Source organism: Pleurodeles waltl, chromosome 3_1 (assembly GCF_031143425.1).
Source record: "Pleurodeles waltl isolate 20211129_DDA chromosome 3_1, aPleWal1.hap1.20221129, whole genome shotgun sequence".
NCBI classification, from domain to species: domain Eukaryota; kingdom Metazoa; phylum Chordata; class Amphibia; order Caudata; family Salamandridae; genus Pleurodeles; species Pleurodeles waltl.
This window is the reverse complement of record NC_090440.1, coordinates 151,897,797-151,915,045: the sequence shown is the minus strand read 5'-3', so window position 1 is coordinate 151,915,045 and position 17,249 is coordinate 151,897,797. Positions and strand designations below refer to the sequence as shown.

General features: G+C 44.3%; 1 protein-coding gene across 2 annotated transcripts in view; it reads right to left on the bottom strand.

The window, feature by feature from the left end:
* Positions 1-11,109, bottom strand: part of RAB8B (RAB8B, member RAS oncogene family) — a 156,956-nt gene extending 145,847 nt beyond the window's left edge. Inside the window, exon 1 of one of the 2 annotated variants that reach the window (XM_069222008.1) lies at positions 10,908-11,109. In XM_069222008.1, the coding sequence (XP_069078109.1) occupies positions 10,908-11,031 (124 nt within the window). In that variant the 5' untranslated portion in view covers positions 11,032-11,109. The remainder of the gene's footprint in view (positions 1-10,907) is intronic. The other variant, XM_069222007.1, reaches the window with a different exon arrangement.
* Between the last annotated feature and the right edge of the window lie 6,140 nt (positions 11,110-17,249).

Sequence of the window (17,249 nt, the reverse complement as noted above, 5' to 3'; positions counted from 1 at the left end):
AGGAACGAGATTGGCGTCTATCAGTATATTGATATCGGTCAGGCGTTTTTATATTATCTCTATTTCAGAGATTCTATCTATTCTGTGGGGTCTCCGTATGCAGAGATTCTCCCCTTTCTGTTTTTTTTTTTAGGTGTATGTTTTTTTTTTATTCCAGCGTTTTAGTATCTTCAGGAGCTTGCTTGGTAGAATCTTTATTATATTTACCCTGAAACTGTGGTTTTGTTGGTCTGGCCCTCAGACTATCTCGACCAATACTAGAGTAGGTCTCCGTGATAATCTTTGTCAGCTCACTTTCTTGATCCTGTGAAGGAACATCCCGCAGCCACACGCGCACTGCTAGTGCAACTGCTTCCCCTTTCAATGTTACTTAAAATAATTGAGGATACTGTGGCAAAATTACCCCATAGTTGCATCCCCAGGTCCGGAGCCAGGCAGCCCCATATTCATCTTTAATTTGTTTTAAACACTTCCGGTGAATTGGCAAGTGTTGGTGTACCGTGTGCGGTAGTATAAAGCGTGGCAAATACCGTGCCCCAAGTACTGCAGTTTTCTACAGTGGGAACCATTCCAAATGGCAAGCACATAGTTAATATTCTATGCTGATCCTGAGGTCCCGTATGGGGAAATACTGCTTCCAGTGCATTTATTTCTCGAGCTAACCAAAACTGAAACGCCTCTCGTTTGGTGGGTACTTTACTCATGATCAAATGTACAGTCGCAGGATTAATGCCTGCTGTTACTGCATGTGGTTGCGTCGGAGCAGCACGTGCTGGGTTTGTATTTAATGTTTACATTACAAACAGTACTAATCGTCTGTATATTGCCGTCAGCTCAGCATATAAGCGACGGACTTCAGCTGCTGTTAAGTGTGCTGCAGCAGGGTGAGGTGTATATGTGGCCAATAAACGCCACGTAGGACAATCATTCCTTAGAGGACCTAACCTAACGTCTAGAATTGTATGGGGTAGGTTGCCATCAAGCCAATTATTATGTTCTTGATAAGATAGAGTTATTTCTAGATATGCGCATGCTCTGTATTGTGCAGGTGTGTTTGCAGGTATATAATGATAAAATGTATTTGTGTTCCCATCAGCTGCTGGAACTGTGACCCAAGAATAAAAAAATTCTGTTCTATAGGCTGGATGAGCCTCAACAACAAAATGTAACTGGACCCCCCCCCCCACGGGCCGTTAGGCCATGTGCCAAGAAATGTGCAATAAGAGGTGGTTGCATATTAACTGCAATTGCTACCCGTTGAGGGTTCGCCATAATGAATGGTGAGTTTTGCTCACAGATAAGCACACCAAATGGTCATTATCCTTTTAAAATTCAAGCTTGAACAACCTACAGCGTTAGTAAGGTACTCCCTACTTAGCTGTGGAGGAAAATCCTCAATACCACAGACATCTCCGTATATAATACTGAGGTGTCTTTGTTGTAGTGAGACAGAGATACTCTGGAGGACTTGGACATTAGAGCCTGACCAAACATTGGCGGCGCCATGTCGCGTAGGCTCTCATTGTCCTAATGAGAGTACTGGATTTGGGCAGCAAAATCACTTGCACTGTGGGGGACTGAGTCTGAACCCACTACGGGTGACACCTGTCTGTCTAATCCAGGTTTTCCTCAGCTAGCTAGCAGTGCCTCATCGCCACCCAAGAGCAGGGATGATTGGGCAGCCGAGTGCATGACACAATTGACTCCTCAGGGAAATCGTGGTCACACATATCGCATCAGTTTCTCTCAGCTACGTTAGTCTCACATATACAATGACAATCAGAGGCAGAATAGAATTCAATAAGATTTTATTGAAGTAACTGCATCTTAAATAATAAAGCATGTACTGCAATAACAGACGAAGCACGACAGGATTAAAATTGTGACAAGGAGAGTAAAGCATAAAAATGATGCTACCATATTGTCACTAGGATCGTTAAAATAGTTCCTACCTAGGCTATGTTAGAGCACAGCATGTTAAGCTCTAGTGCTGCCCTTCAGGTTCCCCTGGGAAGACATCATCCCTCATACCTGAGCAAGAGGCCTGAAGTCTACATAAGCAGCTACAGGGAAGCACTCAGGAATCAGCATATAGTCGTGGTCTTCTGGCAGGAATCTCCCTCTAACCTACATGGGTCAAAGTAGTGTTTTATAATAAAAACAGCTGAGGCTCCAAGAAAGGATCCCTACGTAAGAGTGTATGTTTCTATGAACACAAGCGACAAAGCGTTACCATGTTTGCAGCCAACCTATCTTACTACAGCCTTGAGAAAAGCACAGTGAAAGAAATGTCTTGTTTAAGAACGCAGTGCTGGCCTAGGCAAAGAACAGCTAGATAGAGAAAATAAAACAAGACCGCAAATTGTTAAAATAATAAAGCTGAATAAAATATATATAGGTTAAAGCGCACATCGGCAGGCCTAGTTTGCTAAAATAACGTGTATAAAGCTGTAACTAAAATGGCTACACAACAAAACCAAACAACCCCACCAATGCTAACAACTGTGCAAAACTACAGTTAGTCACAACTTAGAGATATACATTTCCAGTTAATTGTGTTATTGCATGCAATTGTCTCAGCTTCGTGGGCGGAACCAAGTTGGATCAGGTTTGGGCCTGGGCCTGGGCCTGGTCCTGGCCTAAAATTATCAAAATGTTCCCCTCATGTTGTTAAAATCCTTGCATGTTTTTTGGGCTAATCCATTGCCTTATATACAGATTCTCAAGCAAGGGCACAGCATTCCATACCCTTCAACTATTCTGAAAAGGGGATTGCCTCCTCAGAGCACCAATGGTGTACATTCCATACCAGCTAATAAACTTATGCCCTGTATGACCATTCCAACCTAGGAACACATCCAGCATTTTAAGGTATCTGTCAATTGGAAAGCCAACTCCTGCCTCTAGTGTTTTGAGGATACGTGACCAGTATCTATGAATGACCGTACACTCCAAGATCAAATGCATGAGGATGCCCCATATCTGTTTTGCATAACAGGCAGGCGGGATCGACGGTCTGTCATTTTCCATATTCTCTCTAGTGTAAAACCGTTCCTGGGGAAATAACTTTACTGGAGAAGAAGCAATCGGGTGGTATTACTAGGAGCCTGACTGCCATTTGTGCTTCAACTTATTGCTTCCTTCAACAGGTCACCCAGGTCATGCTCCCACTGCACTGTAGAGGGGCCAGGTACATTTTTTTTTTTTTTTTTTTTACCAGCGCTTTATAAAGCCTTGAGACTCCCTTATTTGTTATCTTTTCCATAGACAGTTTGAACTCTAGAGGGTTAAAGCCTTGGAGACAGGTGAGGCTATCTTTATGCACTTCTAGTGAGAGCCTCAGTTACAATTAGGGATGTGGAATTCCTACAGCCCAACCCCGGGGCATATTGTTGGGGTCAAGAGCAACAGGTTTTCATGTTTATTTTGGCCTTGGGACAAGTAGGCCCAATCCTCATACAACACAAACGCTTTGGCTGCCAGTTTACAGAGAAGGGAACTGTCTGCAGTTGACGTAAAATGCCTGTTCATATCTTAATGCTGTTTGAACTTGTATTTATGGTTCATTAATGAAAAGCCTTTATTATTAGAGTGAGCTCTGTAAATAAACGTTTTGAGGTCACACTGCATTACTGACAGTAGTTCCAGTTTAAAAAAAAAAATGTACACACTTGTTTGAAAATTTTAACGATACGAGGCAAAGTATAATGCTCCCAGAATGATTGAATGTAAATGTTTGCAGAAGCTTGTAAGCAAGAGTGACGATTATTTGCTTTCAAAATAAAATGTTCAGAAAAAAAAAAAATGCAAGTAGGAAAAAAAAACATTTCGCTACTATGAAATTTTAGGTGCTATTTCTTTGAAGCGTCATTTAGTAAATGCTAGTATTTGCAAACAATATTCCTAATGGAAAAATCAGTGTAACCATTTTCAACAAGATTATGGGAAGCGTGAAAATAAACAGGCACTAGCAAAGCCAACCAATCCTACATTCGTTGCGTGTCTTTTGGTTTTCGCCATGCATCTTTTTTTGACATGGCTCTCACCTTTGTAACGAACACTGGCAAAAAGCAAAAAAAAACTGCTGCTAGTTGCATAACAAAAGCCGCACAGCCCCTGCGATGCGGGTGGACACCTCCAGGGGGCACCCTCAACACATCACCTGCCCTGAGTGAATCTGGAAGGGGGGGGGGGCCCCTCCATGTTCTTTGCGGGGGAGGTGGGCTCCAGTTTTGTTACGCCACTGTAGTTCCTGGCACTGAACAAAACTACTTTGTGTGCCAATATGCTCTTTGTGGAAAAGCATAATGTGATCACTCAGAGTGAAGCCAACCCACAGCTAGATAGAGAGAAATAGAAGTTTAATAAAAACAAAATGTCTTGGTTAACGCCAGACCTAATTCCCAATTCTTAAAGAAAGTCACAAAAGTGCACTCATGGTATATGCCTTTGCATTAGTGGCTTTTATTAATTCACAAGAACTTCCAGAAGCAGACTAGGAAATCATACACCTAGAAAATATTTGACAACTGTATTTTAGCACAAACAAATATGCATGTGTAGATTTGCTCATGTGAAAATGTATTGAGTGTTTACAACTTCACTTTCCCTCCAACCACATTTTCCCCAACCCTGGAAGAACTTCCACTTCTTCCATCGTCAGAAATACATTTCCAACCTTTCTCAGTATGGGAAAAGATTAGAGGAGAGCTGGTGAAAATCCTTAAACATGCAAATTAGTAGGTTTGAAGACTCAAAGGCATTCCAGCCCTGGAACTATTGCTTACTGCTTCCTCAAGCCCCAGTCTGTAGATCTGCCAAAAGGTGGAAAAATAAGAAAATTGCTATAGGAAAGGTTGAAGTTGCAAGTACTGAAGCTCTACAATAGTAGTAGCCCTAGTGGAATCAGAGAAGCTATTATCAGAACTCTTACATAATGAGATTGCTGCCATAATTTGTCGCCAAACTACATAGCTCCAAAGGGACAAGTAGATTTTTTTTACAGGACAAGTAGATTTAAGAAGCAACCTGTCCGATGGACAAGCAGATATTTTATTAAATTCTACACCCCTGATTGCTGCAATAGAGGAAGAATTGTGATTTAGGAGCTCAAAGTGTTCTGTCATTTGATCACAGGACCCAATGTCTAAGGCCTAGACACTCTTAATCGTGGATAACCAAATTTTGTTCCAGACCCAAAAACCATGTGATGCAAGTTCCCTGCCATATGGGTGTTTCCTTTGTCAGCTTCCCATCTCAGTTCAACCACCTCGGAGAAGCACCAGCAATCCAAGGGAATGGCTGTCAGCAAGGGCAATGCCTGGAGTCCTCTTGACCCAAACAATATTGACTGTAGCCCACTTTTTCTGAGGTAGTCAGTTTCTATTCTGATTGCTGGGTCGTCTGTGTCCCCAAAGATCCAATCATTAATGGAAACCAACTCAGAAGCCCAAAAGTACAACTTTATTTCTGATATGCCCCACCCACAAACACTGATTATTATATGGACTTCCTGAGTCTACTCTAGAAGAGCCCCCTGGCAGTATGTAGTTATTCATTAAAGTTGGATATTAGAAAATCCATTGGAGGAGCCTTGTAGGTGTAATTCTGCAAATAATTTAATATTTGAAGGAGAGCTATCATTTTAAACAAAGCTTCCTGAAAAGCTCTAGGTAAGAAAACACCGGACAGCATATAGAGTTTCTGATGCAGGTAAGTTTAATCAGTCTCAAGATCCAGGATGCAATGGCACATTCCACATCCAAGACCAAACATTTTGCTACCAATCATATTTAATTGGAGCTTACTCCATGCACACATGTACTCTCTAATTTTCTGGGTGGGTTGGGGGTAAGGGGGCAACATTCAGATCTCACATACCCTGCTTATCTCGACATTGGCTTTTATAAACTACACAGGGAAGCCATTTGGCCCTACACTCTTTCCGGTGGGCATAGCCTCCATCATCTCATCCCTTTAGAGTGGACGATCCTGCTCTATCGGAAGCAGACAAATTTGAATACATCTATATAGTGCTTCATAATAGGATTAAAATGTACCTGCAATCTCCTGTGATGTATATATCAGGTGACCTATATGGTTGCGAATTTTAGATATGAATTTAGCCTCCATATATTTCTTGGGGAGACAATAGAGCAGTTACCCTGTCATTTTGAACTGCCTGTAAAGTCTGTGCTGAGAGGCAGTCCAAGCTGCCTTTAATAAATCTAAAAGCCTTTGTTTTAGGGCTGCCATGGCAGTGTCAAGCCAGCGTTCAGCTTCCTCTTACGGAAACCTCAGACATCTGTTCGAGGAAGGCTATGTGTTATTCTAAGTAGGTGTTTTACCTCACACTATCTTTTTTCTGGCCCGTCAGAAACGAAACAATTTTACCTACAGGTAAACATAGGTAGCCATATGTTTTGTGAAAGCACGATTTTAGTAAAACTTGTAAACGAAATACACTTCAGAGAACATGAGATGCTTCTGCACTACGCTGACGACCACATCCGTCAATCACAGTTTCCTGCTTTGCTGGTTTATACAAATACACACGTGAACATATACTATTTGCAACTTAATTTTTCCAAAGACAAGTCGTCAATAAAATGAAAAAAATTGCAATGATAAAATCCTACAGAAATGTTTAAACACCCACAAACACGATAAAACCTGGACCCGAGGCCAGTTCTTCACAGGTTAGTCATATGAAACAGCCAGCACTGTATAATGGCACTAAAAACTCAATCAATATTTTTTTTTAATCTTACGTAGTATCATGTGATAAAATGTTTCCCCTGGCGCTCTCTGTTTTAGAAAGAATAGGTCATACAGCAAGGCAGAAGGCAAACGTGCAGTCTTCACTCGCCTTCATAAGTATTAAGTGGGCCATATACATCTGGTGCTCAGAAGCAACAAAGGAGGAAAAAATGGTAGAGATGTACAGCTTTTCCTTATTAGTAAGGCCAGTGTGATTCTATTTTACATATAGAAGGTCACGCTCTTAGTTGCAAAGGCTATGCCTCTTATAAATTGTGCCTAATTCTGCATCTTTGACAAAGCCCCTTAACTACTGCCTCCTTCTGCTCCCAGCCCCCAAGTCTTTACTAGTGAGGAAACATGGTCCAGCAGCTACGCTATGCTACGTCCTTTAAAAGTTTCCGGAAGCCAGATTTGTAAATCTGTCACCCGCACGGAACCACATTTTTAATGGTCTACAGGAAAAAATAAGACATAAAAGGCACTTTATTACGTAGCGAATATTGCTGCACTATAAAGAATACGATTCCACTACCATTAATTTAAACAGTATTGTAATTATGCATTACAGAGGGCACTTAACGCTGGACTATTTAAAGAAAAAGAGCAGAACATACATTTCAATGTACTTAGTACTGTCGGTGGAGAAGTTTACTCCCAGGATCTAAAGATTCTAAATATAAAACTTGTCAAAAATACAGTTCAATTGCAGAGGCAAATATAGGACTGCTAAAGGGCAAAAACCCTCCGGTACCATTTCCACTCTATATAAGCGAACATCACTCTGATGTTGCTAATCGCGAATTTTAAATTCAAGACACAAGATCTTATTTTGGGAGGCAAATGTTTCAAGCACTATTTCTTTATACATCTGTAAATGTTGACAGCAACTGTGTCACTCCAGACTTAACCTAATGTTGAGTATTGCACTCATGCTTTGATAACTGGCAATGTTTACTTATTACCCTGAGCAGGATTCCTACTGCTCTTTCTGCAATTACGCCCAAATCATCACGATTTGGGAAATGTAGAAACTACTAACGACAAGAAAAAAATGCGCCAGGTTACCGCTAGTGAAATTATCACGTGTGTGGGCTAGGACAGTGAATTGCTACTGCAGGAAGTACTAAACGTTCAAGAAAGGCTGCTTGTCTCAACCCCACTGAGACATTTTGAAACCGAAAACGAGAATTCCTTTAAACTTTACAGCTTTATTCTAATGTGTTTTTTACAGCTCTGCAAAGGCTACCTTTCATATCCATGTAAGGGAGCTGGTACTGTATGAATACATTTAATGCAGTTTGTTTTGTGAAAACTGCCTACAAGTAGGGTTGTGCAGAACAAGTGGCCAAAACCGAAGGAGGTGAAATCAGGTGAATAGGACTAAAAATCTGTTATGCAGGTAAACTAGAGACACGGTGGATTTCTACCCTAAAACACCCACGCAGCGGTAATTTTGCAGCAGTATAATCTTCCTTGACATATGTGCCGCCACAGCTCTAGGTGCAAAAATTCTGCATTAACTAAAATTTATGTTAAAGGCCATGCAAAATAAATTCCAGATTCTTTGCAAACCCGTGCACCACCGCAACCTGCTTTTATAATGATCAGGGTTCACAGTTTTTAAGGTCTCATTAATTCAATCTAAATGTATTCACCTTTTTGCTATTTGTATATGGAAATAAAAGTGCATCAGACATTTAAAAATTTAAAATACCCACTCGTCTGCTTATTGATTCAAGGTTATGGACGTTTTCTGTCACACCACAAGAGCAGATATTTCAAATGGAACCAATTGTCATTGCATTCAAACAACCACTTAGGTGTAGCAATCAACGGCACTAGAAGGTGGCATATCTAATGTGGAAGCCTGTTTGTGAATGGTGGAATCCTCCGTATGGGGAGAAGTTGTGCCTCTATCGGGCCAGGGGACAGCTGTGGATCATGACAACCGTTACACGATCAAGGGAACGTCAAACTAATGCAAAGTGCCAAAGATGCCTTATCTGAATTAATCAAACAAGGGCCATTCTACTGAAAGCACTATATTAAAACAAACTTCATTAAACTCAACATCATTTTTGACAGGTGCTATAATTTTTGTTCTCAATCTGTGGAGTGGGGTTAAAGGAATGTAGTTGTCCCACCACCATTCTCTAAGTCAACAAGACAACAGTTAGCCTCAACCCTTTTTCTTCGAGGTTAAATACGAGCCTGTAGCATGTTTCTTCTCTTGTAACAAAACAAGAGAACACCGTAATGTTTTGGTTCTGTTTCTTACGCTGAGAGATGAAATCTCAAATGCATAACTGTGTTAAATAAAATTTGCTACATTGTGTAGAACAGAGCTGTGGAGTTCCAATCAGTTAATGTAGCACGAGATTTAAAAGTACACACAGTACTGATGAAAATGTAAGATCAAATACAATCAGAGGACGGAAACAACTAAAGGAAAATGAAAAACAAACAAACATTCTCAACCAATTTCTTAAAATCAATTATTGCTGCAACTCACATCTTTCTGCCAGGTTAAAGCCATACGTTTATTTCAACAATAAACAATACCTAATGTTTTTCTTTGCATTCAACCTGGGCTTCTTTCTCCTAGCCCCCTCAATTTTCTGACTTGACCCATGCGACTGTCATATGGATAAAGTGACCCACTCTGCAGAATTAACTTGACATTCATCTTCTCCCGAGGTATCTGCACATGCGTAGTAAGCTCTTTATCAAACACTAGAGTTTGAGCAGTTTGAAGAGGTGGTGTGATTAACGTTTACAGCAATATGGTCCAAAAAATCTACTAGTCATGCCATAGTAACAACATGATGCAGAAAAAACGCATTCCCTAAAGTAAGTCCTGTAATTTAAAAGCTCAAGCTATTGATTTTTCCAAGGCTGACCACTGTGTCAACACTGGATTCTCATAAAAGATACTGAGGGTCACTCAATGATGGTATGTGCATTAAGCAATGCTTGCTCTCTGGGCTCTTACTAAATCTGGCTTTTAACAGTGAAGATGCCAAACAGACTTACTGCTACCACACCCTATGTCTTTGGGGCTATTCCGTTCAACCAACTGCTTTCTTTGACCAGTATCTTTCAGGCCGTGTCTTAAGACTTGTCAATTGTGTCCTGGCTCAAGCCAGTGAAGTATTCATCTCACACCTAATGCTATCGCATCCATCTGTTTGCCTCCACTAGACTGCTCGAAGTGAACTGCATGAGAGTGCAAATTGCAACTATAGCCGTTTCTGTTAACTCCTGCTGGTTCCCTCACCTGTGACTCAGAAGTGTGCTTATGGTGAGAGTTTGAGCACATTATCAGCAGAACCAATGGCTTTCTAAACGCGTAATTTAAGTGTTCACATCACCACAAACATAAGTAGCATTAACTTGCATTTTTTCTAAACTGTCTACATCCTCTCGAAATATACATAAATAAGCGTAACCCCCTTCAACAAGGCCTTGTCACTATCATCATCGACGTGGTTTAAGCCTCTATGAGGTTGCAGAAGAGGGTGCAAGAAAGAAGAATGGATCTTATAGGGTCAGTAGTTAATATCCAATGACCCTCACAAGATACTAACCAAATATCTCACCTGTAACACCGCTCAGTATGCAGGCGCCTACGCACAATACCCTATACTCAAGAACATGATAAAGTTTTACTGTTCAATCATTGACAATCATATGACTAAAAATGCAACGATAAGAGAACCATGCAAATCAATTGATAGACACATAAAGCCTTGTGGTACGCCGCTACTCCCAAGCTCAACTTTACAAAAACACAGTACCACAACACTAAGCAAAACAGCTCCCGAAGCTCAGCACAACACCGTGGCCCTACAGCCCAAATACTACGATCTGAACCCATCACTATCCCTAAACACATTTCCTCCCACTCCCGATGCACACTGGCCCTTCGCGAGACACACTTCCATCCTCTGACCACACAAACACGCCCTAGAATGGACTCTTCTACCAGTGAAACCTTATAAACGCCCCTTTTATTGGCCTCCTACCACTTCCCAAGGTCCATGCCACCGTCACCACAGTGGCCCTAAATACCATTGCCCCAAACACTCGGGCCCCACCCTGTTACATACGCTGCTCATATTCACCCTGCCACGCCCCACGCTCACCGATAGTGGAGATGAAGGTAGTATTGAAGGCGTCTTCGCTGAAACGAAAGAGCAGACATGTTTTCCCCACCCCGCTGTCCCCTATCAGCAGCAACTTGAACAAATAGTCGTAAGTCTTCGCCATCTTCCGCTCACTGCCTGGGACCGAGGGACGCACTGCCGGCTGGGTGGGGCATGTGAGGCACGTGATCCTATTTTCAGCCAACCACTGTCTGTGACTGAGAGGCTAACTGTCGGTTCGGCGGCGGTGCGGAGTCACGTGACGATACGTAACCAATCGTTTTATTCGACTACAAAGCAAAAGCAGCGGTAGAGTCTTCCAAAGGACGTCACTATTTCGCCGACCAATCAGTGCCTGGAGACGAGAGAGGCTAACCTTTGGTGGGCGGACCCCAAAAACCAAAGTACATTGTGAGCTCACCTGACGAGAAGTTATCTGACCCTAGAAACAACAATAGTGTTTTTGTACCGTGAATAGATTAGCTCATCTGATTGTTGCCATGGATGAGAGGCGTCAACCTTCTGCCTAAATGTCCTCGTTGCAGGACGGGATAAATAGTGAGTAGGCGAAAATCTGTAACCTCAAACGAAATCAAATGCTGCCATCTTTTAGGTAAGATAATGAGATGATTTCTGAACGGGAAATAGTGTTTCTGATGGCTATTGTTATCTGCAGACTCATTAGCTGTTGAATGTCCCCAGATGTCAGACTGGCTCCTAAAACTTTGCAATAGCTTTCTGGCACCACTAGTGGGCGCTGCCTTCGTCCTGACTTGGATATAGTGCAAGTGTGACATCCCTGGAGCCACCGTGGTGCCCTGCCTCAGGTTCCTCTTTTTTCCATGAACTTTAGTTCTCGGTGAGTTTTTCACAATTTTGGTAGACATTTTTTACAAATTGTGCATTGCTTAGGCGTGTCACTCCCCAAGAAGTCAGGGTTTAAGCCCTGCCACTCCTGTTTTCGACAAATGTCCATTTCCAACCCCCACAAGGCCTGCTTGTGCTTGGATTCAAGACATGACTCCCAAGTCGTGTGAGGAATGCGGTCTCATGCATATTTAGGTGATTAAGGAGCAGAAGACAAAGCTTTCTATGGCATGCACGATGAACATCTGGGTCAATGCAGTTCACAGTCTAGACTCAAAGTCGCACTCTTCTCCTTTTTCCAAATCATCCAAGAAAAAGAGGAGAAAGCATAAGAAGAAAAACAAACATCTGCAATGCAATAGGTCTTGCATTTGTGAGAGTTAGAGCTATTGGTTTTGTAAATGACATTGTGTTTTTCCTGTGTATTTTGGTTTGGAGTGTAGTGGATGTATGAACAACGCAGCTGCAGCACTGTCTAGAGGACTTAGAAATTTAGGAGTTGCTGATAGGTCCAGGGATGAAGCTGCAGCACTGTCTAGGGGACTAAGAATGAGGAATTTCCACTGGGAACAGAGACACAGCTGCAGCACTGCCTAGAGGACTTAGAATGAAGAAATTACAGACAGGAACAGAGAAGCAGCTGCAGCATTGTCTAGAGGACTTAGAATGAGGATTTTCCACTGTGACTAGAGACGCAACTGCAGTACTGCTTTGAGGGCTTGGAATGGTGGCATTACTGATGGGACCAGAGAAGCAGTTAACAGTTATCAGCACTGTCTAGAGTGCTACGATTGTGGAATTACCACTAGGAACAGAGAGACAGCTGCAACACTGCCTTAGAGAAGCAGCTAGCAGCACTGCCTAGAGGACTAAGAATGAGGAAGTACCACTGTGAACAGAGACACAACTGCAGAACTGATTAGAGGACTTAGAATAGGGCAGTTATTGATGGGACCAGAGAAGCAACTAGCAGCACTGTCTGGAGGACTTAGAATGAGGAATTGTAGGAGGCTGGCCTGGCTTGTAGTGGGTACCAGAGGTACTTACACCTTGTGCCAGGTCCAGTTATCCCTTATTAGTGTAGAAGAGGTGTTTCTAGCAGCTTAGACTGATAGAAGGTAGCTATGGCAAAGCAGCTTAGGCTGAACTAGGAGACATGTAAAGCTCCTACTATACCACTTATATGCACAATATCATAAGAAAACAAAATACACAGAGTTACTAAAAATAAAGGTACTTTATTTTTATGACAATATGCCAAAAGTATCTCAGTGAGTACCCTCAGTAAGAAGATAACTACTATACACAAGTTATATGTACACAAACCAAAATTAGGTAAGTAATAGCAAGAAAAGTAATGCAAACAGTGTAGAATTACAATAGGTTGCAATAGGAGCACATAGGTATAGTGGCAACACAAACCATATACTCCAAAAGTGGAATGCGAACCACAAATGGACCCCAGACCTATGTGAGCTTGTAGAGGGTCGCTGGGACTGTAAGAAAACAGTGAGGGTTAGAAAAATACCCCACCCCAAGACCCTGAAAAGTAGGAGTAAAGTGCACCTACTACCCCCAGAGAGCACAGAAGTCGTGATAGAGGGATTCTGCAGGAAGAACACACACCAGCAGTGCACTGACAACGGATTTCCGGACCTGAGTACCTGTAAGACATGGGGACCAAGTCCAATAGTCGTGACAGTGTCCGGGGGGGGCAGGAGCCCAGGAAACCCCAGCTGAAGGTGCAAGGAAGCTGCCACCGGTTGGAAGAAGCTTGGAGTTCTTCAAGAAAGAAGAAGACTAGGAACTTCTCCTTTGGAAGACGGATGTCCCACGTCGTGATGAAGCTTGCAGAGGTGTTCCCATGCAGAAAGACCGCAAACAAGATCTGCTAGCTGCAAGGGTCGAGGTAAAGGTTTATGGGTGCTGCTGAGACCCAAGAAGGACCACGATGTTGCCTTTTGGAGGAGGAGACAGAGGAGGCGCTCAGCAACTCAGAGAGCCCTCACAGAAGCAGGCAGGCAGCACCCACAGAAGTACCCCAACAGGCACTTAGAAGAAAAGTGAACCAGAGTCCACGCAAAGTCACAAAAGGGGGTCCCACGACATCAGAGGACAACTCAGAAGGTTGTGCACTGCAGGACGGAGTGCTGGAGACCCAGGCTAGGCTGTGCAGAAAGGAAATCCTGGAAGAGTGCACAGGAGCCGGAGCAGCTGCAAATCACGCAGTACACAGCTTTGCAGTCTAGCGTGGGGAGGCAAGGACTTACCTCTACCAAACTTGGACTGAAGAGTCACTGGACTGTGGGAGTCACTTGGACAGAGTTGCTGTGTTCCAGGGACCACGCTCGTCAGGATGAGAGGGGACCCAGAGGACCAGTGATGCAGTCTTTTGGTGCCTGCGTTAGCAGGGGGAAGATTCCGTCGACCCACCGGAGATTTCTTCGGAGCTTCTGGTGCAGGGTGAAGGCAGGCTACCCCCAGAGCATGCACCACCTGGAAACAGTTGAGAAAGCCGGCAGGATTAGGCGCTACAATGTTGCTGGTAGTCGTCTTCCTATTTTGTTGTGGTTTTGCAGGCGTCCTGGAGCAGTCAGCGGTCGATCCTTTGGTAGAAGGTGAAGAGGGAGATGCAGAGGAACTCTGGTGAGCTCTTGCATTCGTTATCTAAACAAATCCCCAAAGCAGAGACCCTAAATAGCCAGAAAAGGAGGTTTGGCTACCAAGGAAGCAGGATTGGCTACCAAGAGAGGTAAGAGCCTATCAGAAGGAGCCTCTGACGTCACCTGCTGGCACTGGCCACTCAGAGCAGTCCAGTGTTTCCAAGATGGCAGAGGTCTCGGACACACTGGAGGAGCTCTGGGCACCTCCCCTGGGAGGTACTTGTCAGGGGAGTGGTCACTCCCCTTTCCTTTGTCCAGTTTCGCACCAGAGCAGGGCTGGGGGATCCCTGAACCGGTGTAGACTGGCTTATGCAGAGATGGGCACCATATGTGCCCATCAAAGCATTTCCAGAGGCTGGGGGAGGCTACTCCTCCCCAGCCCTTCACACCTATTTCTAAAGGGAGAGGGTGTAACACCCTTTCTCAGAGGAAATGCTTTGTTCTGCCTTCCTGGGCCAGGGCTGTCTGGACCCCAGGAGGGCAGAAACCTGTCTGAGGGGTTGGCAGCAGCAGCTGCAGTGGAGACCCCGGAAAGGCAGTTTGGCAGTACCCGGGTTCTGTGATAGAGACCCGGGGGATCATGGAATTGTCCCTCCAATACCAGAATGGTATTGGGGTGAAAATTCCATGATCTTAGACATGTTACATGGCCATGTTCGGAGTTACCATTGTGGCGCTATACATAGGTAGTGACCTATGTATAGTGCACACGTGTAATGGTGTCCCCGCACTCACAAAGTCCAGTGAATTTGCCCTGAACGATGTGGGGGCACCTTGGCTAGTGCCAGGGTGCCCACACACTAAGTAACTTTGCACCCAACCATCACCAGGTGAAGGTTAGACATATAGGTGACTTATAAGTTACTTAAGTGCAGTGGTAAATGGCTGTGAAAATAACGTGGACGTTATTTCACGCAGGCTGCAGTGGCAGGCCTGTGTAAGAATTGTCAGAGCTCCCTATGGGTGGCAAAAGAAATGCTGCAGCCCATAGGGATCTCCTGGAACCCCAATACCCTGGGTACCTCAGTACCATATACAAGGGAATTATATGGGTGTACCAGTATGCCAATGTGAATTGGTAAATTTAGTCACTAGCCTGTTAGTGACAAATTTGGAAAGCAAAGAGAGCATAGCCACTGAGGTTCTGGTTAGCAGAGCCTCAGTGAGACAGTTAGGCATCACACAGGGAACACATACAGGGCACATACTTATGAGCACTGGGGCCCTGCCTGGCAGGGTCCCAGTGACACATAGACTAAAACAACATATATACAGTGAAATATGGGGGTAACATGCCAGGCAAGATGGTACTTTCCTACAGGAATTACCACTGGGATCAGAGAAGCAGCTAGGAGCAATGCGCCTAGACGACTTAGTATGAGGAATTACTGATGGGACCAGAGAAGCAGCTAGCAGCACTGTCTAGAGGACTTAGAATGAACAAATACCACTGTGGCCAGAGAAGCAGCTGCAGCATTGTGTACAGGACTAAGAATGAGGAATTACCGCTGGGACCAGAGAAGCAGCCGCAGCACTTTCTAGAGGACTTAAAATGAGGAATTACTGGCGGGACAAGAGAAGCAGCTAGCAGCACTTCCTAGAGGATTAAGAATTAGAAATTACCACTGGGACCACAGAAGCAGCTGCAGCACTGTCTAGAGGATTTAAAATGAGGGATTACCACTGGGACTAGAGAAGCAGCTGCAGCATTGTCCACGGGACTAAGAATGAGGAATTACCACTGGGACCAGAGAAGCAGCTAGCAGCACTGTCTAGATGACTTGGAATGAGGAATTACCACTCGGACCAGAGAAGCAGCTAGCAGCACTGCCGAAAAGACTTAAAATGAGGAATTACCGACAGGACCAGAGAAAAGCAGATGCAGCATTGTCTACAGGATTAAGGACAAGGAATTACCACTGGGACCCTAGAAGCAGCTAGCAGCACTGTCTAGAGGACTTAAATAAGGAATTACCAACCAGGCCAGAGAAGCAGCTGCAGCACTTTCTTGAGGGCTAAGAATGAGGAATTACCACTGGAACCAGAGAAGCAGCTGCAGCACTGTCTAGATGACTTATAATGAGGAATTACCACTGGGACCAGAGAAGCTGCAGCAGCATTGTCTACAGGCCTAAGAATGATGAATTTCCACTGGTACCGAAAAAACAGCTAGCAGCACTGTCTAGAGCAGTGGTTCCCAACCTTTTGACTTCTGTGGACCCCCACTTTATCATTACTGGAACCAAAGGACCCCCACTGAATCATTATTGGAATCTGGCAACTCCCCACTAAGTCATTATTGAAAGCTGGGGACGTAGGGGGTCATTCTGACCCTGGCGGCCGGCGGTGTGTTGGCGGTAACACCGCCAACAGGCTGGCGGTGTTCCGCCAGCAATTCTGACCGTGGCGGAAAAGAGCCACGGTCATATCGCCAGCCCCTCCACTTTGCCCTGGGGATTATGAGTTCCCGACCGCCAGCCTGTCCGTGACGGTAAACACCGCCATTGAAAGGCTGGCGGTAAGGGGACTGGGGGTGCCCCTGGGGGCCCCTGCACTGCCCATGCATTTGGCATGGGCAGTGCAGGGGCCCCCAGGCATAGCCCCATCGCGCATTTCACTGCCCGAATTTCGGGCACTGAAATGCGCGACGGGTGCTACTGCACCCGCTGCACATCAACATTGCTGCCGGCTCTATTACGAGCCGGCGGCAATGTTGATGTGCCATTTCCGCTGGCCCAGCGGAAATGTCGGAATAGGGAGGCATGAATACCGCCGGCAATGGCGGTATTCTGTCTCCCCGGGCCTCGGCGGT